This window comes from Rhinatrema bivittatum, chromosome 4, assembly GCF_901001135.1.
Source record: "Rhinatrema bivittatum chromosome 4, aRhiBiv1.1, whole genome shotgun sequence".
NCBI classification, from domain to species: Eukaryota; Metazoa; Chordata; class Amphibia; order Gymnophiona; family Rhinatrematidae; genus Rhinatrema; species Rhinatrema bivittatum.
In genome coordinates this window covers 72,098,757-72,124,469 of record NC_042618.1, presented here as the reverse complement: position 1 = coordinate 72,124,469, position 25,713 = coordinate 72,098,757, and the positions used below count along the sequence as shown (strand labels likewise).

General features: G+C 45.9%; 1 protein-coding gene across 1 annotated transcript in view; it reads right to left on the bottom strand.

The window, feature by feature from the left end:
- The window catches only part of NID2 (nidogen 2), a 117,240-nt gene that overhangs the window by 39,158 nt on the left and 52,369 nt on the right, over nucleotides 1–25,713 (bottom strand). Inside the window, exons 9-14 of the mRNA XM_029598330.1 lie at nucleotides 20,111–20,260; nucleotides 19,448–19,576; nucleotides 18,472–18,615; nucleotides 4,059–4,184; nucleotides 1,877–2,116; nucleotides 871–1,092 (exon numbers count right to left, since the gene is read on the bottom strand). Coding sequence (XP_029454190.1) covers nucleotides 871–1,092; nucleotides 1,877–2,116; nucleotides 4,059–4,184; nucleotides 18,472–18,615; nucleotides 19,448–19,576; nucleotides 20,111–20,260 — 1,011 coding nt within the window. The remainder of the gene's footprint in view (nucleotides 1–870; nucleotides 1,093–1,876; nucleotides 2,117–4,058; nucleotides 4,185–18,471; nucleotides 18,616–19,447; nucleotides 19,577–20,110; nucleotides 20,261–25,713) is intronic.

Here is a 25,713-nt window from a genome sequence, read left to right as displayed (position 1 = left end):
TCTGCACTGGGAAGTAATAATGAATGCCTTGTTCAACAGGGGCTTTGACTGAGAAATGCTTATTTGTGAGCACAGTTTCACTCACATTTGTGCGCACATTTTTTGTGCATTAAATTCCCTGTTAGATCAGGAATAAATCTGCATGTACAAAAATGTGCACATGTGAACAGCTGAGCACACATTATTAATTCGGGGCCTTAAACTGCATTTAATCTGCCCAACTCTCTAAGCTTGCACTTATGCAGTGAAACAGCTCATAAGTAAATTCATTTTGAGAATGCATTTTTGGCATGTGCAGTAATTTGGAGAAAAAAAAATGTTCCCTACACTTGTCAGAATTAGTGGTATTTTATCCATCTATTTGTCCATCTCACACTTATTCCTCTCTTCCTCTTCAGCACCTATATTTTTCTGTTGGCCTACATCAATCTTTATTCAGCCCAGATTTACAAGCCATTCATGAAGTGACACCAGTGTCAAACTTCAAAGCCATTACAGGGATTCATCTAAATTAAACAATGGAATGAACTTTCTCAATTCACATTCAAATTGCATTAATACTCAAATTCATGTTTGCACATAGCTTATTTAGTGTAAGTTCTGCAGAAAACAGGTTGTGATGTTTTTCAATCGAATCACTCTAAAATATAGCCAAAGATTTTGAGACCACAAAAGGTCGCTTTTTTTCACGTGGCAACGGATTCTTTAAAAATTCACCCCAATCATACCTGCACCTTCTGATGCCTTGTTTTGGTTTTGAAATCCTCACTCTACCCACCCTCCTCAAAAAAGAAAAAACAATTTAAACAGCTTCTGATTTATACAGAAAGAACCTTTTCCCTGGACTCATGATGTGATGATCTTCCTTACATGCTGGGGTAAATCCAGGTTCTGTTCTAGTTCCCTGAATTTCTCTGCCATCTTTATCCACACACCAGCAGTAGCCACTGTTTCCATGACACTGCAGAGGGCTGAAGTTGCCAAGGTAATCACACTGTGGCACATACTGCTGAGGCGTCGGCTGGCCACCATAATGCTCCAGAAGGCTTTGTCTCCAGCGCTCGCAGACAGTTTGTGGTTTCCGAGTGGGCTCTAGGGAGTAGAATCAGACATGTATTAGCAATGCAGCTTGACTGCTATGAACATCTAGGAGAGTTACCGCCTTCTAATTTTAGTGACCTGTTCAATATAATGAGAATGGGGAGAAGTCTTACTGAGTGGTATTTTTAGTCATTCTACAATCTTTACAATATCTCAGCTGCATGTGGTTTTTTTTCCCTTGAATGCTAAGATAACAAATAAAGAAGGATCCGGCCATCCCTGCCAGTTGCGCCAATATAACTATTGTTTCTTTAAAAATCAACAGTGCAAACCTGATCACAAATTAACGTCAAGCTTTCAAGCATTTATAAATGGTAAAGGGTGAACATTTTAAGATGCAACTGGGGAATTCTGGAAGTTGGGACATGTGGTTCTGTACCTGCTGATAAAAAAGTGCAAAAAGATCAAACATTGGGCTGCAAGCCACAAGCCATGGCACTATATAGGGGCACAGGAGACTTTATTTAGTTCTGAGCTTTTGTCATCGACTCTAATCACAGGGACTGCATGTCTACAACCAGCAACTTTGAATATTTGACTAATCTGAACATTTCCTTGCTGCTATTCTCTCCCCTCCCATGTCATATTCCACATGCACAAGCCATGACTATACAATAGCTCGTACAGTTTGGTCTAGTATATTCCCATGCAGCAAGACAAGAACCCTTTTTTAAATGAATGCATGATTTACATTTTCCTCTTGGTGGGGGTTATCACAGAAAATGCCATGGTATTGTATCAGCAAAAGGAAACAGAGGTTGTAGAGATCGCAGACCTGGAATGCCACAACGTGGGGGATCATTTCCCGGCGGCGTTCTTGTGCCAGGAATTTCTTGACCGGCTGCATCCACGCACCAGCAGTGGCCGGTGCTGCTGTGGCACTGGAGAGGTTGATAGTTGCCTTGGTCATCGCACTGTGGTATATGAAGACCGAAGTAGGGTCGAGGCCCTCGAGGACTAAGCTCTGCCTGCAGCTGCTCCCGTTTTTCCAAGCAAGCTGTCTTCTGAGGCTTTTCTATATAGAAAGAGGGTGAAATTGAATTACAAATGTTTGTGTTCAAGACAAGATAAAGGCACAAAACTGTAGAATGCCCTGATTTTGTTATTATTTAGAGTTCTGTCTTCCTTCCATATTTTGCAATAAAGCACAGGGGTACCAGTTCAAACCTCCAACAATGGCCACACACTGTGGGGTAGATTTTCAAAGGGTTACTCACGTAATATACGCGTGTAACCCTTTAAAAACCCTCCTGCACGCGCCAAGCCTATTTTGCATAGGGGGCGGTCCGGAGGCGGGACAGAGGCCTCCGTAACAGAGGCTGTGCCTGGGGATCCTGAAACAAAGGTGGGGGGAGGGGATTTAGGTAGGGCTGGAGGGTGGGGGGGAGCGGAAGGAAAGTTCCCTCCAAGGCTGCTCCGATTTCGGAAATAGGCTCGGCGCACGCAGGAGGGTTTTTAAAGGGTTACGCTCGATTTCGGAGCGGCCTTGGAGGGGATGGGGAAAGTCATCGGGGCTCCCCTAGGGCTCGGCGCGCGCAAGGTGCACAAGTGTGCACCCCCTTGCGCGCGCCGACCCCGGATTTTATAACATGCGCGCGGCACCGCGCGCATGTTATAAAATCGGGTGTACATTTGTGCGCGCCAGGTAGCGCGCACAAATGTACCCCGCGCGTACTTCTTTAAAAATCTACCCCTGTATGTGTCTTCTCCCGGCATTTTCTGATGTTCACATTAAAATAAAAAAATGCTGATTGAGTATCAGGCTTTTAGTGATGAACAGTATTTGAAAATGAATTTTTTTTCCCATTTGAGACATTTATAGGCAGAAAAAAAATGATGGACAATTTTCAAAGGGATTTACCCAGGTGACTACGACGTTACCTGGCTAAATTCGCTGGGCTGAAAACTGCTCTCCCCTCCATGGTTAAAAGTAGTCACTCATAGCCATAGGGAAACGGGGCGGGACTGGGAGAGGGCGGGGGAGGCAAAAGATGCATGAGCGATTTGCATCTGCTGCAAAGCCAGCCCTGATTCTTCCAAGGGAAACTCTGCGGGCTATTTCCCTTAGAAAATGAGCTTGCAGGCGACTACCTAGAGACCTACAAGCTTCCTGCGGGCTTTCAAAAGCGGCCCCCATCATGTAAAGGGGCCATAGCTCAAGCACATTCTTTAAAGCAATAGCGCCTTCTATTTGCAGCAAGATGAAGAACAGCCGCCACACGTAGGTCAGTCCTTGCTACAGAAATAGAGTGGATCATCAGTACTATTTTACAGGGATGTGAATCGGGTGCCCGGTCATTCCCGCTTTCAGGTTCATCTGGCCGCAGGAAAATCTCGTTTTCCTGCAGATCGCCGGTTTTTTTTTTTCATGAAAAAATCGGTTTTTGGGTTAGTGCGCGCTAACAAAAAATAGCAAAAATAAACAAAAATAAACGGGTTTTTGTTAGTGCGCGCACGAGTTAGCACGCACCAACCCGAAAAACAATTTTAATGAAAATTCGGGGGGGGGGGGGGGAGTGATCGTTTCTTTTTTTACCCGATATATAACGAATTTAGAAATATCGTACGATATTTCAATTCGTTATAAAAAGGATTCACATCCCTACTATTTTATTTATGTTTTAGAACAATAAAAAATGGTTTTAGGGAAATAAGCCTAGCAGCAAGAAAATGACTGATGAGCCCTTATTCTCCCTCTTCCTATTATCCTGCCTTTGATTATTACATAAAGTGCTTTTCAATACCCTCAGATTCTGCGGTTTTCAGCACTATTCTCCAACTCGTGAAAAATTGTCATTTTGTCATAAGCAGGAGATACAGAACTTAATGAATGCAATTCAGAAAGCAAACTTAAGACAGGTCAGCACCCCTTTTGCTAATAAAAGTATTTCTGTCGAAAGGGATTAAAGCAAGCTTTAACTGAACAAAAGTTTCAGCATCTGCTAGGCATCTTTTACCTGGTTTTAGTGAGCACTGGAAACCATCTCCTTCATAGCCCTGGGTGCAGCGGCAAGAGAAGGAGCCTGGAGCATTGTGGCAAGCAGCAGCTGGATGACATCTGTCTTCGAGGCATTCATCAACATCTGCAAAAAGCAAGCATACCGCTTCGTGATTGCAAGATAAGCTTGGGGTGTGTAATGTCTTCAGAGGCACATTGGATGAAACTGAGAGCCAAGTCTGCAGAAACCAGTGATCTCTTCGACGCTTAAGTTAAGCAAGACAAAAGAAAAGGAATTTTAATACTTTAGACAAGAGCACTGTTCGAGATGGGAACCACATAGTGGGTTTATCCTTCCCTTCCTCAACCAGCACAACAAAAGTTCCCTGGGGCAGGCAATTTTTCCTTGCAGAGAGCCAGAAATCAGGTGAATAGTGTTTTCTTCTGCTTCACTCCCACAGACTGTCTCAATGGACGGAAAGTTCTAGTACAGGGATCATACTATGAGGATCCAAAGTGGGGGGGGGGGGGGGGGGGGAGACTCAGGAGTAAGGTCAGGACATATTTTTTCACAGAAAGGGTGTGGATGCATGGAATGCTCTCCAGGACCAGCTGGTGGAGGTTAAAAGTAATGGACTTTAAGAGGGCATGGGATTAAGCACAGAAGAAGCAGAGATAGTAAAAGCATGACCGAGTGGCAGGCGTAATCAAACAATTGAATGAGCGAGTGCTGGGATTTCCACAATTAAATGATAAATAACCGATATGATGTTAAAAGTCCTAGTGGAAATGTGGGCAACCACATAGACAAGTTGTGTCTGGTAGGCTGCGGTGACTGCATTAACTAGCAGCTGGGTGTGACGGGCTAGACGTCCGAGCAGCAATGGAGAGAATCACATAGCTGCCTCGATCTGGCAGGAAAGGCAGAGGACCTAAGAAGCCAGGTGCTCGGGTAATAGCCACACTGCTCTTGGTAGCTATTCAGATTATTGCATAGCTTTGTGGTTAGACATGGGAAAGGGAGTGGGTGCTGGGTGTGAACCAAGGTTGGGGGATCTTGTATTCTGATCTCCCTAAGATGGCAAATACAAAGGAGGAAATGACAAAAACTGTCCTGGTTAAGGAGTTTATATCTTACAAGCCACCATGCTACATGTCTGGCAGCTAGGATATATCCTTAGCAACATGTGTCCTTTGCGCGCGATTCAGTAATCTAAAATATATCAATTAGGGTCGGCGGTAAAAAGAGGCGCTAGGGACACTAACGCATCCCTAGCGCCTCTTTTTGGACAGGAGCGGCGGCTGTCAGCGGGTTTGACAGCCGCTCAATTTTGCCGGCGTCAGTTCTCGAGCCCGCTGACAGCCACAAGTTCGGAAACCGGACGCCAGCAAAATTGAGCGTCCAGTTTTCAACCCGCGAGCCCGTTTTAAATTTTTTTTTTTTTAACTTTTTTTTAACTTTCGGGACCTCTGACTTAATATCGCCATGATATTAAGTCGGAGGGTGCACTTTCCCGGTGCTGGCAGAAATTAGCGCCTACCTTTGGGTAGGCGCTAATTTCTGAAAGAAAATGTGAGGCTTGGCTGCACATTTTGCGTTCTGAATCCCACGGGAATGACTAATAGGGCCATCAACATGCATTTGCATGTTGCGGGCGCTATTAGTCGCGGGGGGTTGGATGCACATTTTCGACGCGCTATTACCCCTTACTGAATAAGGGGTAAAGCTAGTGCGTTGAAAACGCGCGTCCAAATGCAGGTTAACAGTGCCCTCCACCGGAGCGCACTGTACTGTATCGGCCTGTAAGTGATTAGAAACATCTCAAAAGTGAAATACTGATTGGGAAAGGCCTCAGTGAAAAGGGGGGCAGTTCAGGCTGAAGAGCCAAGAGGGTCTCGATGACCTGCAGATAGACTGGGAGGTCTAGGAGACTAATTGGTAGTACCCGGCTAAGTTGGCTTAAGTCCTATAAGTGCTACTTACCTGGCTAAAGTCAGATAGACGAATATGTCTCAAACAGAGCTACCTATCCTGACAAGCAGCACTTTTCAGACTTATCCAGCTAAACAGCTGCAAAGCCCCTCCTTAGCCGGATAAGCATTGATGCAGCAAGGGGCTCTGGTACCTGGGGGACAATATCTTTATATGGCTTCCCCTGCGCCCCCCCTCCCCCCTTCTCACCACCACCACCCTCCTTGCACAAATGCTTAATGTCACAGAAACAGCAGCCATTTCAAATGACACCCTCGCCTCGCCTTCTACCTGCCTGCGGCTGAAAAAGAATACAAATACATCTCGCTATTATAATGACAATAAAAGACATAAAAGCACATGCAACAGAACATAAATGCTTTGTGCCTATGAAGGTAAAGTGCTGATTTACTGGGTAAGCAGACCCTGGACTGGATTATGAACCAGTGAAGCCTTGGATCTGATAAGTGAGTATTATGACTACAACCTATTTAAATTACCTAATTGCCAAACAGGATCATTTTAAAACAAGCACATGTGCACCCATACACGTGTATTGGCGTGTGAGCGGAGATACGCTGCAATTTTAAATCGTGTGCGCCCTTGAGCGCATATGTTTTAAAATGCACCTCCCACACATAAGTATGCACCTAATCTTAAGAGACTGCTGGAGAAAATGTACTTCTTGTATCTTTCCTAGGACTCTGCGGGCTTTTACATGCATATAAGGGCAGATTTTAAAACACGCTCGTATGAGGGACATTCCCAATTTTTCCAGTTAGTCCACCAGTTTGCCCAGTTAATATCAAGGTCTTTAAGACCCCTCTGGTTCTTCATCCTGCACATCGCCCAATTGACCTGGACTCCTCACCCTGTCCCGTAAGCCCTAAAATGCGAGATCTGCAGGCGCGCTCCTCATCAGGAGCAGCAGTAAAGTTACATGGATAACAAGCTGGCGTGCGCCGCGGTCTCCGGTTTTAAAATCCAAAGATACACGCGTAAGTGTTGGGCCCCACCCCAGAATGCCTGTGCTCCTCCCATGCCCTGCCCCTTTTCCACCCTCTTATTTTTGACGCAAGCACGGGTATATACGCATGTACTCCGCTACTTTTTAAAATCCTCGTTGCTCGTGCATGGCCCGCGTATGTGAGCATGGCCTGCGTATGTGGGCATTTTGTGCAAGCCAGGCCCTGTTTATGCTTCTGTTAGGAGTGCATGTAAATAAACCCTGGTCTGGAATTCTGGACCTGACCTGCAGGGGATGCTGTGGAGGCAATGTCCCTCCTTCAGTCCTTGGGGGAAACGAGTGTGGGCCATTACACAACAGTGACACCTAATGGTCAAAAGCAGGATGCACATACACTTACTTCCCTGGCCACCGACTGCCGCTGAAGTGACTGGGCTAGATGTGGGGGGAAGAGAAAGTGTAATAAAATGGAGGCAAACCCCCAGATTTTGGAGAGCAAAAGATCATGTCCCAGTCCAGCAAAAAGCCCAGAGGAGCAGGGGGAAACTGCAGGGTCCAAAAACTAAGAATTAAGTAAAAAGGTGTTTTTCTTTCTTTCTTTTTTTTTTTTTTTACTAGCTAATGGTTTAAATTTCTAAAATTAAAACAGGTAACCAAAGGAGAGTTATTTTTAAAGGGATTTCAGTGGGGAAATGTTGTGCTTTCCCCGCAGAAGTGGCCCTTTAGAAAACTGTGGAAGCGACATTTATTTCTTTATTTATATTCTGCTTTTGGGCACTTCAAAGCCGATTACATCCGGGTACTGTAGGTTTTCCCCTACCCCCGATGTAATGTTACCCGCGCACATGCTGTACCGCGTGTGCTTTTACATGCACAGGGGAAAGGCGTTCCAGGGGCTTGGGACACACGTGCATGCTTTTAGATTTCCCGAAGCATGCATGCAAATTCTCTCAACAACAAAAAAACTGTGCGCACCAAACGGCAGGTGGAATCGTGTGTGCGAGCGGCTTTTCGGAGATAATTTTTCAGAGTGAACTTGCATGTGTGTAAGTTCATAAACTTATAAATTTATGCAGTCAAATTTCCCAGTTAAAACGTTAAACAGGAAGGCGGGGGGAGGCCGGGCTCTCCCGCACGGGGGGAGCCCCACGCAGGAAGTTGGCAACACTTCACAAGATCAGAATAATTTTGGACCGAAGCCTGGAACCCACAAGCAAGTTCCTGCTGCTGGGCCATAGCCAAGAAGAGGCAAAGTCAGCTCCGGGCCTGACTCCTTCCCACCTCATCCCGCAGCCAGCTTGTATTTAACCCTGAAATGGAAGACTGCTTGCCATTTTAAGATTCTATAGCCCTATTTTTTTTTTTTTTACCTTATATGTATAAGTGGCGACCGAAGCACTATACACGTGCAGAGCCTTTCAGCACAGTTTATTTATTTATTTATTTATTTAGAACTTTTCTATACCGACTTTCCAGTAACAGAATTACTGATCAATTCGGTTTACATTTTGAACAATAACAGTGACAAGTAAATGTCTTACAAAGAACAGGTATAAATAACTTGGAAATAAATATATGGGGTTAATAACAAGAGATATAATATACATTGCCTAAGTAGGCAGAGTTTTGGACTGCCAAGGAGTTGAAGTTGAATTGCATAATTCTTTAGAGAATTCTTTGTGGTTTCAGTTGCCTTGCGGGGGGGCGGGGGGGCTCCAATGAACCCTGCGAGAGAGAAAGGGACCTGGAAATATCTGGCTGGGGCTCGTGCAGGTCTGTTTACAAGAAACCGTCGTGGGTTTACAGAGCATTGCCCCGGGGGTTCTGCGGGGATGACACTGATGGCCTCCTGAGGTGGACGTAAATGCCAACAGATAAGCCACTGAAAACTGGGGGCATGGCCCAAGCAATTAAAAATAATAATTTTATTGCAGGGAAAAGCCTCCCAGGTTCCCATTTCTCTTATATTTAATATGAAAAATGTTCCGTAGGAACACTTTAAATGCTATATTTTTTCCCTGTTGCTATGGCTTCCCTGGTAAAACAGTGTTGTGACTGCCATAAGTTCATTTGAATGCACAGAAATGCAGGCCAATAAATGGAAAAAAAGATTTTAAAAAGAAACTGGCACCTTTTTACTGGACTGACCGTATGCACTTCTTAACCAGCCTAATGCATTTCATGGGCAACTTTCCAAGCCCCTTCCATGGGTAAAACACTGTCCTGCCTGTGGAACTGCCCACCCTCTGTGCGTGTTGCAGTCTGATACTGCAGGAGAGGTAGTGGACCCTTGGGCCGGCCCACCTAGGATGACAGGGTAGGCCGGGAGGCGGAGCCACAGGCTGGCGGTGTTCACCCAGGAACCCCCCAGGAGGAGCCCGTAGGGTCCTGGAACCTTGGGACTTGGGAAATAGGCTGAATGTCCAGTGGCAGGGATGGCCTTAGGCCAGAGCTGTAGCAAAGGAAGTCCAAAGGTATTTGGTTGTCCGAGAGTCGGCTGTACAGGCCGAAGACCAGCTGATGGCAGGACAGCGGGCGGCAGCGGTGACTGTAGCTAACCGGAAACTGAGGCAGAGTCTGTAGTAAGCTGGAACAAGGTCGAGAACAAGCCGGGGTCGGAGGCAGGCAGCAGACAGAAGCGAAGTTGGGAACGAACCAAGGTCAGAGGCAGGCGGCAGGCTGAAGCGAGTCAAAAGCAGTCCAAGGGTCAAAGGCAGGAACAACGAACAGACGAAGCGCAACTCAGAACTACAAGGCAGTAGTGAACCTCATTGAAAGGCAAAGAGAAGGAGTCCGGGCGCCGGTTATATCGGCCTTAGGGCGTGACGTCATCAGCGCAGGCGGGGCCAGACTTCCGGGAGCTGTGCGCACAAAGTGGGCGTCCTCGCTCGCGCGCGAGGCAGCGGAGAGACGGGCAAGCAATGGCGGCCGCCACGTGGAGCAGGCAGCGCCGCCGGGGTTCCAGCCACGCGGAACACGGTGTTTCCAGCGGCGGAGGTAGGCACCGTTCAGTCCTAGCGAAGGGGAAGCGGCGAAGACCGCAACAGTGCGGGTATATTTCCGTGTCTTGTTCTGTGTGGGTATATTTCCGTGTGCTGTTCAGCAATGCGCACAGTTTTACTTGCACTGGAGGTACCCCTGCGGGCAGGCTGAGGTTCAGCGGGGCAACAGATGTGCGCAATTTCATATTTCAAAAAATGGCGCGAGTCGTTACAGCCGAAAAAAGGTTCCCGCAGTGACAGGAGGCACGTGTCCCTAAAGTCGTAATCCAAACAAACCTCGCGGGATAAAAACTCACCCACAGGGCCCACGCTAACACGGGCAGTTTGATTATTGCCCCCCTCCTGACTAGCTGTCGGGGTCTACACCCCCCCTCTTTGATTTTGACCTCATGAAGGGAATGTAGCGTTCAAAGGCTAGTAATAAATTTATTAACTTAGTCCGATAAAAAAAATGTCTCCTTATTTTTGTAAATTTGTTTTATATCTTTCCTGGTAAGTGATTTTATTTATTTATTTATTTATTTATTTATTTATAACTTTTATATACCGGCATTCGTAAAAAAAACGATGTGCGGGTATATTTCAGCGGGGCAACAGTGCGGGTATATTTCCGTGTCTTGTTCTGTGTGGGTATATTTCCGTGTGCTGTTCAGCAATGCGCACAGTTTTACTTGCACTGGAGGTACCCCTGCGGGCAGGCTGAGGTTCAGCGGGGCAACAGATGTGCGCAATTTCATATTTCAAAAAATGGCGCGAGTCGTTACAGCCGAAAAAAGGTTCCCGCAGTGACAGGAGGCACGTGTCCCTAAAGTCGTAATCCAAACAAACCTCGCGGGATAAAAACTCACCCACAGGGCCCACGCTAACACGGGCAGTTTGATTATTGCCCCCCTCCTGACTAGCTGTCGGGGTCTACACCCCCCCTCTTTGATTTTGACCTCATGAAGGGAATGTAGCGTTCAAAGGCTAGTAATAAATTTATTAACTTAGTCCGATAAAAAAAATGTCTCCTTATTTTTGTAAATTTGTTTTATATCTTTCCTGGTAAGTGATTTTATTTATTTATTTATTTATTTATTTATAACTTTTACATACCGGCATTCGTAAAAAAAACATCATGTCGGTTTACAGACAACTGAGAAAGGAAATTACAATGATAGATGGAGGAAGGATAGGAAGTTAAAAGGTGACAACTTTACTGTAGAGCCAACGGGCGCCACAGTTATTAAATGAGATTACATGTGGTTAACCAGGTTGGACATAAATTAATTATATACAAGAGGCGACAGAGTGGGGGGTAGCGCGGGGTGGGGGATGAAGCGCATAGGGGAGGCGGGGTGGGGTAGGAACTGTACAAGGGGGCAGGTGGTGGCGATGGGAAGGAGAGGTGGTGACTGAATATCAGGAAGCCATAAAATGGATGGGGTGGTGAGGGAGGGAGGGTGTGTAGGGGGGCGGGGGGACACTGTACTAGGGAGAGGGAAATAATGAGTGTTGAGGAGAAGTCAAATGCTAGGGTTGAGAGGCATTGGGATAGGCCTGTTTAAATAACCAGGTCTTGATTCCTTTTTTGAATTGATTAAGTGAAGGTTCTAGTCGGAGCTCGGTGGGGAGGGAGTTCCAAAGGGTGGGGCCGGCGATGGAGAAGGCTCTCGCTCTGGTGTTTGTGAGGTGAGCAATTTTGAGTGAAGGGGTGTGGAGGGTGCCCGCAAGGGAGTTTCTGGTAGGACGGTTGGCCTGGTGGAAGTGTGGCATATCTTCGATCCAGGGGGAGTTATTTTTATATAGCGTGTTATGTATGATAGTAAGTGTTTTGTATTGAGAGCGATAGGTGATTGGTAGCCAGTGGAGGTTTTGTAATATGGGAGTAATATGATCAGTCTTTCTTGAGTTTGTAAGGATGCGAGCCATGGCATTTTGTAAGATTTGGAGGGGTTTGATTGTGGAAGCTGGAAGGCCTATTAGCAGTGAGTTGCAATAGTCAAGTTTTGATAGTATAGTGGTTTGCATAACGGTACGGAAGTCATGTGCGTGGAGGAGAGGCTTAAGTTTTTTGAGGGTTTGGAGTTTATAGAAGCCCCCTTTTAGGAGTGATTTGATGTGGGATTTGAAGCTAAGTTGTGTATCTAAGAGAACTCCTAGATCTCTGACAGTGGACGGAGGTGTGAGATTTTGTGAAGTGTTCTGTTGCAGTTGGTGAATGGATAAGCTGGGTTGATTAGTAATAATTAGGATTTCAGTTTTTGAAGTATTGAGTGCAAGGTGTAGGTTGGAAAGGAGGGCGTTGATAGATGTGAGGCATGTCTCCCAGAAGTGCAGGGTTTCGTTGAGGGAGTTTTGGATGGGGATAAGTATTTGTACGTCGTCAGCGTACAAGAAGAATTTTAGTCCCAGTTTGGATAATAAGTGGCAAAGAGGGAGAAGGTAGATGTTAAAGAGGGTGGAGGAAAGGGAGGAGCCCTGGGGTACGCCTTGTGAAAGAGGAATGTGTGTGGATTCGGATTTATCAAGTTTGACTAAGTACTTTCTGTGGTCAAGGTAGGAGGAGAACCATGATAGGGCTGTGTTAGAGATGCCTATCTCTGCTAAGCGTGATATTAAGATTTTGTGGTTCACCGTATCAGAAGCTGCTGAGATATCTAAGAGGGCTAGAATGTATGATTGGCCGTGGTCCATGCCTTTTAGGATGGTGTCTGTTATTGCAAGTAGGAGCTTTTCCGTGCTTCGGTTTTTTGCGAAAGCCGTACTGGGCGGGGTGGAGGATATTGTTATCTTCTAGGAAGTCGGTAAGTTGTGTGTTGACCACTTTCTCCAGAATTTTAGAAATAAAAGGTAGGTTGGAGATGGGCCTGTAGTTTGCTGGATCATTTTGGTCGAGGGTGGGCTTTTTTAGTAGGGGCTTTACGATGGCGAGTTTAAGCGGGTCGGGAACCGTCCCGAAGGTAAGGGAGCAGTTTATGATATCCGCTAACGGTCTTGCTATGACGGAAGGGATAGTGAGGAGGAGTTTAGATGGGATGTTGTCGGCGATGTGGGTGGCTGGCCGCATCTTTTTTAGGATGGCGTTGACTTCCATCGTAGTGGTGAGATCAAGGGATGTGAGGTTAATGTTGTTGGTGGTGGGTGGGAGGTCGATGTGAGTGGGTTTGGGGGGGAGACGATTGAGAATGTTGGTGATTTTGTTTTTAAAGTGATCTGCTAGTTTATTGCATTTCTCTATGCTATTATCTTCCTGGGGGGAAGGAGTGGTGGACTTTGTGAGTTCTGCTACATAGGAGAATAGGGCGGTAGGGTTGAATTTGTAGCTGTGAATTTTTGCTGCATAGAAGTCACGTTTGGCGTGGAGTGTTGCTTGTCGGTATAGGTGTAGGGTGTGTTTGTAGGCTACTTTGAGTGTGGGGGTGGGTTGTTTTCGCCAGGAGCGTTTTTTGGCTCTAAGGTCTTGTTTTAATTTTTTGAGTTCACAGGTGTACCATGGTTTTCTTTCTGTTTGGTTGGGGTTTATTACTTTGTGGATGGTGGGGCAGATGTTGTTGGCTATGTCAGCAGTAAGCTTATCCCATGACAGGAGAGCATTATCTGGGTTGGTGAGGTCGAGGTTTTCACTTACGTTATTGAAGGCTTGGGAGAGTTCTTCTGAGGAGCATGGTCTATGGTAGGAAATTGTCTTTTTGTGTGATTTGGTGTTGGAGGCATTTATGTTGGTGTTGATATTGAGCTGGGCGTTGATGAGGCAATGGTCGGACCAGGGGATGGGTGTGGTGATTGGTGCATGGGGTGTAGAGAAGCTAGTATTAGCAAAAAGGAGGTCGAGTGTGTGCCCAGCTTTGTGCGTGGGATTGGTGATGAGCTGTTTAAAGCCCAGGGCTTTGAGAGAGACAAGTAGGGTTTCGCAGGATGTGGTGAGGGGGTGGATGTCTACGTGGAGGTTGAAATCTCCGAGTATTACTGCTGGGGTGTCTGGCTTTATATTGTTAGTAATGTATTCAATGAGGGGGGACGGGTCCTGTTCCAGAATGCCGGGGGGGGCGTAGATGAGGCAGACCTGCAGGGTTTTAGATTTAAAGAGCCCAATCTCGAGTCTCGGGGGGGAGGGGGAGTTGGTCTGTAGTTTGAGGTGCAGGTATTTCTTGGCGGCAAGGAGAATGCCACCTCCTCTTTTATTTTTGGGCCTAGGGATGGAGAAGATGTCGTATGTCTGTGTTGGGAGTTGGTTGATGAAGACCTGGTCTGAGTTCTTTAGCCATGATTCAGTAATGGCACAGATATCAGGGCTGGTGTCTGTGAGTAGGTCTTGTAGGATTGGTGCTTTCTTTATGATTGATTGGGCGTTGCAGAGGGTGATGGCTAGGGTGGCCAGACCCAATAGTTGTGTGAGGGGTGTGATCATGATGGGCACTAGTGATTTATGTTGTGTGAGGGTGTGATTGTGTGTTGGGTGGACAATCCTTCGCATGGGGTAGTGTATGATGGGTATAGTGGGGAGACACATTTCAGGAGGGGGGAGGTGGGTCGTTGAAAGGGTAGAGGGTGCTTGTGCTATGGGTAGCGGTTAAGATTCAAGCTCCTTTCAGTGGTCTGATAAGGAGGAGATGTAAGGCGATGGATAGGGTACTATCGTGGCAGGATGTGGTTAGCGTTTTCTGAAAGAATAAAGTACAGATGGATTATGGTAAGTTACAGCGTACGTTTCTCTACACATAGGGAAGGGTTAAGTGACTTATGAGGGTTCACATTGGTTTCAAAATAACCAATTAGGTTACTTGCTGTTAGGAGGATAATGGACGAACCAGCTATTATCATAGTCATGTGAGAAGTTGGTGGAAACCATCAAACATTTAGAGGAAGGATCCCTCAATACGGGAAAGGAATTTTTGTTTAGCCTGGTGTTGCTTGGGCTGGTCATCCGGGAGTTTCACTGTTCAAAAGATGAGTCTTTTGCGGCTCATCTTGTGATTCCCATTCAATTCCTACTGCTTCCCTACTCTGGGGCGAGGAAGGCAAGGTGGGCAGCCCTAGGGGAGGGTCCAGGGGGTGGAGGGGCAGTGCCTGGTGGAAAGGGGAAGCCCAGCCTGGGTGGCTCCCTTTTCGGGCAGGCACCGTCGGCGCGGCTTCTGGCGGGAGCGACCTCCCCCCCCCCCCGCACTTAGGAGGATCGAGCAGGCGGCTCGGACTAGGCAAGCGGCCTAACAGATCCAGCGCAGTCCCTCGACACTTCAACGGCCAAGAGGGAGGAAGAGGGGAATGCTGAGGCGCTTAGACCAAACGACCCCGACTTCCACGGTCGGGTCGCCGGCAATGACGCTATGGCTTTAACGGCCAGGTGTAAGCGGCAGCTGCCCGGCGTCTACGGCCGGGGGTGCGCGCGCGCCTCAGCGGTCTTACATGCTTGGTACTTAGAAGCGGGGGGTGTTCGCTGGTCACATAAAGTTAGTTAATAAATTGTTATGTTGTTTTAATATTTATGTTAATGTTGTTGTTGTGTTATTTATTGCTGGTGAATCGTATTGATGGGCTGCGGCCATAACAATAAACTTTTATCTGAAGAAGTTGTGTGAGTCTGCAATAGATTGGGAAGGGTGGTTGGGGGTTAGACGCAGCCTTTCCACTGCCCACATTGTGGTGTTATCACAGAGAAAGGGAATATCAAAGCAGAAACATGGGGAAAAAAAAAAGCAAAGCAATTAGGAATCGGGCCAGTCGGAGGATGTTACATGGACCATGTACATCAGCACGGCAAGTTAGATGGCTGTGAGGTTACTGTCAGCATTCATGAAATCCACAGTTGTAAAAAGAATATTTCAAAAGAATCTAAATAAAATCCTTTTCAATTCAAGATCAAACAAAATGTGTGAGGGGGCTGGGTTCCTTCCCAATGCTGGAGGAAGCATTCTTGACACAGGTTGAGATGCTCCCTCTGGCTTGTATTTAGCATTACAAAAGCTGTGTTTTCAAGGCCCCTCCATTAATGCAACAAAAACATTGTGAAACCTGCAAGGTTTATGGGACTGGCTTGGCTGCTGGAGACAGCAATCTGCTCCACCATCAAGAGGGAGCTCCCAGCCCATCCCTCAGCAGGCGTGGTCGAGCCTGGGGGCGCAGCAGCCTGCCTGGCTACTGAGAAAAGCACTGCCCGGTCCCTCCCTCTAGCCACTCTGCAATCTGCCACAGAACCCTAACTTCCTACATGGGCTTCTGCGCAGAAAAATGGCCAGGGTGTAGTCGGGAACACTACCAGCCAGTCTGAAACAAGGAAGCAGGAGCTCAAGGGAAAGGGGAATCCATTCATTTGAATTAGTGCATCATCGCTGCCTCTCCCAGAGCCCAGCCACCAGGGTTTTCCCTACCGCGAAATCCTGTCACAGGAAACAGCCCCGGCAAATGGAAGAACATGCTCACTGCTGAGGGCTGGGAGGGAGGTGCCAAAATGAGAGCAAAGCCTTTTGTGAGTGACCGGCAGCAAGCTCCAGCTGTTAGTGCCATGTTACAAGCAGATGCACATTTTAACCCTCCTGGCTGTTCCCACCGTTATCTTGCTTACAAGGCAGTTTTCTCATAAACCCATTCATAAAGTTGCTGTTGGCGACAGCAGCGTGAAGTTCTGATCCCGTTTTCCTTAATGCGGAAAACGTTGTGTGATGGTCATGAGAAGGGCTACCCCCCTGGGCTAACATTTTATTTTTTTTGCTTCTGGGCAGGGGCTCTTGTGAGGGGTGGACGAGGGTAGCAACTGCCCTTGGCGCCATGCCACCCTTTTGAGTCAGTCTGCAAGGCTGGAGAAGAAAGGGGGGGGGGGGGGAAGGGGGACGTGGAAAATAACCTTCAGCCAGGCCTCCAATTTGTCCAGCAACTGCCCTGCTTCTAGGTACTACAGGGCATGGATGAAATAGACACTGAAACCGGGAGCAGCGCACCACAGAGCAAAAGGAGTTCATCCACCAAAAAGCACTCCCAGAAACCTTTCACTTATCCTCGGCAACAAGCACATTTCTGGTCCAGTGGCATCCAGAATTTTGCTTTACGAGAGTCAGCTCCATTTACAGTTTCTTTAGTTGTATACAAGTTAGAAACTGAAACCTTTCCGCTTCTGGCATCCCTGGGGCTCCTTGTTTGGCTGTTCCTTACAGAACGCTCTCTTGTCAAAGTGCTCTCTTAACTGCTCATTTACGAGTTACAGCTGGAGGAGAAGGGGTGCCCCATAAAATAAATACAGATACAGAAGATGGAAACAGCCCTGAAAGGAAAAGCTAAGCCAGGAGAGGAAAAGAACCAAATAAGGAAGCCCCAGAGATTCCATTTTTTCCCACTCCCTATTCCAGGCCTGGCCAGCTTCAGACCTCGAAAGCCGCACGCTTGCACAGAATGGGCAAAATGAATATGCACGAGATAGATTTGCATGCACTTTCTCCAGTGCAGTCAAATATAATCTCAAGCATATCCATTATGGATAGCCAGAAAACCAGAGCTGCTTGTGGCTCATGAGGACAGGGGTTGGTCACCTCTGCACTATTCTTTCGGGAGCAATTCAGGTTTACGTGGTTCTCCATTACCAGGCGCTGCCATAAATTTACCCATATAATTAACAGCTAGGGGCTTCAATTTTATAATAAGAAAAGAAATTCGCACAGAAGGTTCAGCAGTTGGAAATCACATTCTGCAGACGGTGATTTTGATTTTAGGGGCGTTTTCTTCTCTAGGTTGACACTGCATTTTCCATTTCCACTTGGGAGAGGAGCTCTGAAGGAGAGTGGAAGGCTGAGGACAGAACTGGTGCTCGCACTCAGAAGCCCACCAGTAAGACTTAAGACGAGGGCTGAATTTTAAGGTGGCCCAACAGCAAAATGCAGATGTAACTTTCAGACCAAAATTGGACAAAAAAAATAAAAATAAGGCAAAAATCCTGCAAATCAATTTACTTGCACAATTTGGAAATAGTCTATCTTTTATCCAAGGATTTAATTCCCTACAACTTCTGGAAGCAAAATATATATATATATATATGCCGCAGAAAAAAAAAATAATGCAAACACGACTGTACAAAAGTGCTGGGGAACTTTTGCCCAAAGACTTAAATTTGAGCAGAAGCCTCAAAGCTCATATTTGCTTGCACAATTTTTTCTGTTGAATATTCTTCCTTCCTGAAATAGTAGGAAATGAAATCTTTGGGCCAAAGATGCACCATTACAAATATGTACCAACAGACTGATGGTCAGGCTCTATGCATTATTTTGGCCCCCACCTTTGCTTGAAACCTAAATCTGATCCTAAGACTTAGCCCTATGACAGCATTTGTGAGTGCCCTTCTCATTGCATGAACTCAGTGCCTGCAGCCTGCAGCCCTGGAGTCAGATTCCGTCAGCTTGGAGCCTGGGTTCATCTCAGGCTCTTACTGACTCACTTATTCAGCAAACCATCGCAAAACTAGTATAAAGACCCACTTCCAGAGAAGATAACTAGAGCAGCAGCCCATGCAGACCTGCCCTTTACTCACCGGTGCAATTCTGGCCATCGCCCACATATCCCGGGAGGCAGACACATCTGTAGGAGCCGCCTGCCTGGGGAATGCATCGCGCCAGCTCAGCCGCAGCACAGCTGTGGCTGCCATCATCACACGGGTTCCGCGCTGGGGATATTGCTAGAAAGGCAAACACATTGGCAAAGTAAGCCCAGATGTGGCAATAGGTTAACCGGAGCTCCATTATGAATTCTCTCTTTCATGGAAGTCAGTTACCCAGTTAGGGCTGGGTTTTTGTATACAAAGGTTTTATCAATTAGGCTAATGTCGTCAGTGTGCACAACTGTCTAAGGGGAAACAGGCTGGGTAATTACAGCCTTCAGCCCTTCAACTATGGCGTGTCTTACTAAAGTTTCCAATGAAAAGCTGCACAGCAAAACGGTGCCTGGTGTTATTCTATTTAAAGTGTGATAAACCACCAAACAAATAGGTTCTGAAGTTTTCCACTCCGGGAATTTTGGAGGGGGGGGGGGGTGCTCCTGATTTCCGTGCAGTTAATAGAACATTCCTGGTTTTGTGGCTTAGCAGCAGCGCAGTGAGAGTTCACGTCTCCAGTCTGGCAGTACTAGCGAGACACTCAGGCTGTGGAGGAAAGGCAGGCAGGGAAGAGAGGCGGGAGGATTGCCCACTTTAATGGTGACACTTGCTGTCACACTCGGGACGATGCAGACTTCCAGCTTGGAAACGAGTTCCCTTTCGGCCCTCAAGCAGCAAAATGGGCCTAGGGCACTGGAACTGGGACAAATGGTGATGGGGGGGGGGGGGGGGAGGGGTCCAGAAAATGGGAGGTGAACTTGAAAACAAACAAACAAACAAAAAAAACACTACCAAAGAACACCAGTTTAAAAAAAAAAGGAACGGATGTGGTTATGTGAAGGAAGGATGCCCAAAACAGTTTCAGTGCCTGCCAGGAGGCAAAACTAGCCAAAGAGTAGCGGTGCTTGGCACTTACGGACACAGGTGCGGCCGTCTGCTGCAAACTGGAATTCAGGCTGACATTCGCATCGGTAACTTCCCGGCAGGTTCACGCAGACCGAGTGCCGGCCACACCTGCTGAAGCCCATCCCGCATTCATCGATGTCTGCAACCAAGCCAGCGTTAGTTAAAGGGATTCCCACGGCCTAGTGCTCTACCGCTCAAACCAGCGACTTTCAAGCGAACCGGCTTAGCACATGTTCTGAATGTCTGAAAAAGCCTCTTTGGCCGGGCGGTGAACACGTTCAGTTAATGAAAGACCGCTGTGTGAGCTGCAGAGGTTTGTTGTTTTTTTTTTCTAAAAGGTTTCTAGCTCCACGGGCAGATGATAGCTGCTAACTTTTTTTAAAAGGTGCATGCAGAGTCATCTTTAAAGCAGACACAACGTTCCATTTTTTTCTCAAGACAAGCAATACAATTATATTTTCCAGTAGGTAGTGTCATACTTTCCAGCTACAACTCCTGCTCCCCTTTAGAATAAGGAACCACTGCTTAAAAGCAACACACTGCTTTTCTTGGCAATTTGCCGACCTTCTTAAGACCAGACTAGAAAGCGTGCAGGGAACATTTCACGAACATACATGGCCTACTTTGCAGAATTAAAAGTGACTCGGTAAGAACAAACCGATCCGGGGCTTACCTACACAATCTCTTCCATCCCCCTGAAATCCAGTGGCGCACTCACAGGTGTAATCCAGTGCTGGTCCTGGCTGACAGCGAGCACTCGTATCACATGCATGGGTGCCATCATAACATGGATTCATTGCTGGACGCTCCGGATGGGTAGGATCTGAACAGACATATTTAATATGCAATGGAGTCAGTGAAAAGGAGGCCAGAGAGAGACGGGTGGACAGTTGCTGAGACTGTACAGCCACACTTTGTACAAGCAAGCCAAGATGCACACTGAGAACAGCCCCTTCGTGCTAGCCACCGAGTCATTATAAAGCTTGTTAGAACTGCCTCTGCCGTACAGTATAGGCTTTGTACCAGATTTTATATTTCATTTTATTTGGCTGCCTCTGTTCAGTTTAATGTTTATCCCTCCATAAAACCACTACTTTTCTTAGCTCTTCTGGTAAGGTGCCTCTCTAGCAGATTATCTCCATTAATGCCTCTGCACAGACTCCTGGACTCTGCCTCATACCTTCACAAATATTTTTTTGTTAAAACCAGTTTTACATGGATTTACATTTTATTTATGAAAAGTGACATACGTAACAGGATTTCTCAGAAAAGATCACAACTGAGACTGGAATGAAGACGTAAAGACAGGTTGATGCTTGGAAGTCAGCTCTTTCCACATTTGACTTTCGCATGCTTCTGAAGAAAAAGCAACTGACCCATTATTTACAAGGGATTTTTTTTTTTTTTTTTTTTTAAATAATTCTCCAAGCAGAGACTGTAACCTAAACAAACTTACCGCTGAGAGGGCCATTTTATACAGTAAGTGTGTGGATAGGGATGAAGTCTGTGCGTCACTTGCACACGCATATTTTACACCCCGCCCCCCACACACACGTTTTCAAAGTGAAAATATGCCCACGAGTTCGCTTTAAGACGGCTCGGGCAATTGGCCCTTGACGTGCAGGTTACCGGACAGAAAGTCACGCCTGCTCTTCGCAGGATGTAGAGTGTGGGGATAGCTTGCCTTGTATGCTTTCCGAAATCAGAAAATATTTGCATGTAAAGTCTCAACTCCACCCCCAGCTCCTCCCCTCGGAGCCCGGGCGAAACTGGGTCATGAGTGTCTTTTTATGGTCATCGCGCCCGGGCCAGTTTTAGAAGACCCACTTACGCTCATAAAAGCAGGTTCTGTGCGTGGAAAGGGCTTTGAAAATGACCCCCTAAAAGTCTGGTCACATACATTTGACATACCGGGACCTCTTGGCTGAAAGGTAATACAGCCCCAGCATGATCTACTGACCAGTCACTAGTTTGCTTGAATTCGCAATTGCCCTCTCTTTTCTATTCCCTGGATTCCCACCACCTCAGTCTTGAAGTGTCACGACCTAAGGAAATATTTCTTCACGGGGAGGGTGGTGGATGCCTGGAATGCCCTTCCGGAGGAGGTGGTGAGGACAAAAAAAAACAGTAAACAAATTCAAAAGGGCATGGGATAAACACTGCCACTCCCTAAAGACGAGAGAGGCTGGAAATGAAGAAAAGGGTGCATGGGGGTAACCTGCACAGAGCGGCAGTTACTACTTTCAATTAGCCTTGGATTGTGATGCATCTGCAACATCACTCTCTGCTTCGATGGCAGGGGGAAAAAGGGGAATTTGATTCGGAAGACAGCCAATGCTGGGCCCCACCTTTTACGGTCCGGGACACTGATATACAGACATTAGGGATAAAGCGCGCGACTGCTTCTTCGGCCAAGTCCAAAAGCAAAGCATGTTCAAGTAGCATTGTCTGAATTATCAAGAAGGCTGCTCACCCCATAAAAATGTTGCTAGCAGTAATTTTGTTATGGGTTTGACAGCTGTTTGATTTTAACTGTAAATATTACTACTCTTAACATAAGGCTTGGGGGTATCCTGCACGGAGCAGCAGTTACTACCCTTAACAGAAACATGGGGGTAACCTGCATGGAGCGGCAGTTACTACCCTTAACAGAAACATGGGGGTAACCTGCACGGAGAAGCAGTTACTACCCTTAACAGAAACAAGGGGGTAACCTGCACGGAGAAGCAGGCTACCCTTAACAGAAACATGGGAGTAAACTGCACGGTGCAGCAGTTACTACCCTTAACAGAAACATGGGAGTAAACTGCACGGTGCAGCAGTTACTACCCTTAACAGAAACATGGGGGTAACCTGCATGGAGCGGCAGTTACTACCCTTAACAGAAACATGGGGGTAACCTGCACGAAGAAGCAGTTACTACCCTTAACAGAAACATGGGGGTAACCTGCATGGAGAAGCAGTTACTACTCTTAACAGAAACATGGGGGTAACCTGCAAGGAGAAGCAGTTACTACCCTTAACAGAAACATGGGGGTAACCTGCAAGGAGAAGCAGTTACTACCCTTAACAGAAACATGGGGGTAACCTGCATGGTGCAGCAGTTACTACCCTTAACAGAAACATGGGGGTAACCTGCACAATGCAGCAGTTACTACCCTTAACAGAAACATGGGGATAACCTGCACGGTGCAGCAGTTACTACCCTTAACACAAACATGGGGTAACCTGCACGGAGCGGCAGTTACTATCATAGGAAACTTGCTGGGCAGATTGGATGGACCATTTGGCCTTTTTCTGCCGTCATTACTATGTTACTAAAGATGTGCTTCCTCCAGCTGAATTATCTCACTGTGCCAAATTCACTTTACAGTTGTTTCTATTTAACTTCTTTAGATCAGCTACCTGCAGCCTGCCTTCTGTTCTTCTCCCAGGCAACAACGTACATTTCATCTGATTTATTTTCATCTTCTTGGTCCCCCCTCCTTCCATTCCCTTGATCTAACAAACCCGAAAATCTATTTTGTATCCTTTGTAGAAGAAATAGTCTTTATTCCCCCCATTTTTCTAAAAGTTATACAGCATGGGCTGGTGGGCGAATGCTCTGATCCTTATTTTAAAAGACCAGAAAAAGATTCTGATTCTGATTTAGTCAGCCTGGAAACAACTGCCAGCTTTCAACCATCAAAGTTCCAAATGCTTAGAGATGCTGCTTAATGTCTACGCTGGTGGGGTTTATGCACAGGTGACTTTTATTGCAATTCTTAGAAAAATACAGAAACATAAAATATAAGAGCGAATAAGGACTCCGCTCATCTACCCAGTTTACTTCCTGCTACAGTGCCATAGACCTCAATTGCCTTCTGACTTTCACTGCAATCAATGATCCTTTGTACTTGTCCCGTGCTGTCCTGAACTGTTACTGTTTTTGCCTTGATCATTTCCACTGGGCGGTTGTTCCACGCATCCACCACCCTTTCTGTGAAGAAATACTTTCTGAGGTTACTCCTGAGTCTGGTCCTTGGAAGCCTCAAAAACGTTTTACTCAAGAAAAGCAAGGTTTGCTTATACCGGCCCAGGAGGCAAACTACTGCTTTGTAAAACATTTCTAGAGGCCTCTGATTAAATCATCCACTGAACTCCATGCAAGTGACATAAAATAAATGTTATCCAACACATATTGAATACAGAGTAGCTACCAAAGCACACACTATATATATTGTATAAGGGAGTTTCGAATGCTATCCTGCTGCCGAAGGGCTAAAATCTGGACATTTCTTAACATTTTAACCCTCTCTCTTTTTTCCGTACAGTACCTCAAAAATCTGTAATGCCTAGAACAAAATTTGGGACAGTTGGCAATTCTACCTGGAATTCAGAAAAGTTTAAAATGAAAGCTGAACAAAAATCATCTAATTACATAAAGAAACACAGGGTTTTGTTGTTGTTGTTATTTTTGCACAGAACTGATGAAGGGAATACAATTTTTGAAAGCTGGTCCCAAATGCATTAAGCTATTCTAATAAAAAAAAAGTATTGCCTACAGCTTGTTTGTTGACCTTGATTTCTACATATCCAAATGGACTAACAGACAGCGGACTACTTTATTCAATGTTATAGAAAAACAAGATAGTTCTTTGACTTGAGATTTTATAAAAAGGATAACAATTACCAAAAAGAAAACAAATATAAAAAGAGTAAATTGGAAAATTATTGTACGAAAACTAAGGGGTCAATTTTCAAAGGGTTTAGACTCCTAACATTTGGAGCTAGGATTCTAGAAGGTCAATATTCAAAAGCCATTTAGATGTATAACTGAAAGTTATCCATTTAAATGGCTACCCAGCTATATTCAAACCCATATGTGGCTAAATTCTAGCTGCATAATGACTTAATTGGCAAGTATTTAGGGGGCGGGCGAGAGGCGTTTCCAGGCAGAGGTAGACACATAAGTTATGCAGCTAACTCTGATATTCGGAGTTATCCAGCTAACTCTGGTCGCACCATAGAGCTGTCCTAAAGTTGGCTGGATATACTTATCCAGTTAACTTTAAGACATCCTCATTAAGTTAGCCGGATAGCTATATCTGGCTAAGTTAACTAGCCGCTCCGCAGCGGAATATCGGTCCCTAGGTGCCTAACTAAGGGCCCTGATTTACTAAGACATTTCTGTGCTCAGCTCTTTTTGAATATCGGTCCCTAAATCAGATGGTATGGCTTGATATTGTGAATAAGATGCAAAGAAGTCACATGAAGACCCGAGTTTTGAATTTTAAATATACGGACTTCGACAAAATGGGGATGTACCTGGAGGAAGAACTAGAAGACTGGGAGAAAATGGGCGAGGTGGAACAACAGTGGGCTAAATTAAAAGGAGTTATTACAAAGGCAACAAATCTATAAGTTAGAAAAGTAAACAAAAGTTCAAGGAAAAAGAAACCAATTTGGTTCTCAAAGGAGGTGGCTGCAAAAAGATCAGCATTCAGGAAGTATAAAGAATCCCAAAAAGAGGAACACAGGGAACAATTACTGGTGAAAATGAGGGAGACGAAGAAAGAAATCAGAAAAGAAAAGGTCAAGTGGAAGAAAGGATTGCCTAAGAGATAAAGAGATTGCCTAAGAGATAAAGAGAGGTAACAAAACATTTTTCAGTTATCTAAGAGAAAGAAGGAAAGCCTGAAGTGGTAGAGTGAAACTGAAAGGTGACGAGGAGCAATGTGCCGAGACAAACAAGGAAATGACAGAAATATTAAACAAATACTTCAGTTCGGTATTCACTAAAGAAGACCCTGGAGAAGGACCATTGCTGGTTGGCAAGACCGTAGAAGGGAATGGGGTAGACACAGCTCCTTTTATAGAAGAGAATGTATGGGAAGAGCTAGGAAAACTGAATGTGGACAAGTTTATGGGGCCGGATGAGGTACATCCCAGGATACTACGAGAACTGAGATATCCTGGAAATGGGAGTGGTGCTGCGAGATTGGAGAAGAGCAGTTGTGGTCCTGTTTCCTAAGAGTGGGAGCAGAGAGGAGGCTGGAAACTACAGGCCAGTTACCTTCACCTCGGTGGTGGGAAAATTAATGGAAACGCTGCTGAAAGAAAGGATACTGAACTATCTACAATCTGGTAAGTTGCTGAACCCGAGGCAGCATGGATTCACCAGGGGAAGGACCTGTCAGACAAATCTGATTGATTTTTTTGATTGGGTGACTAGAGAATTGGATCGAGGAAGAGCACTCGATGTCATCTATTTGGATTTCAGCAAAGCGTTTGATA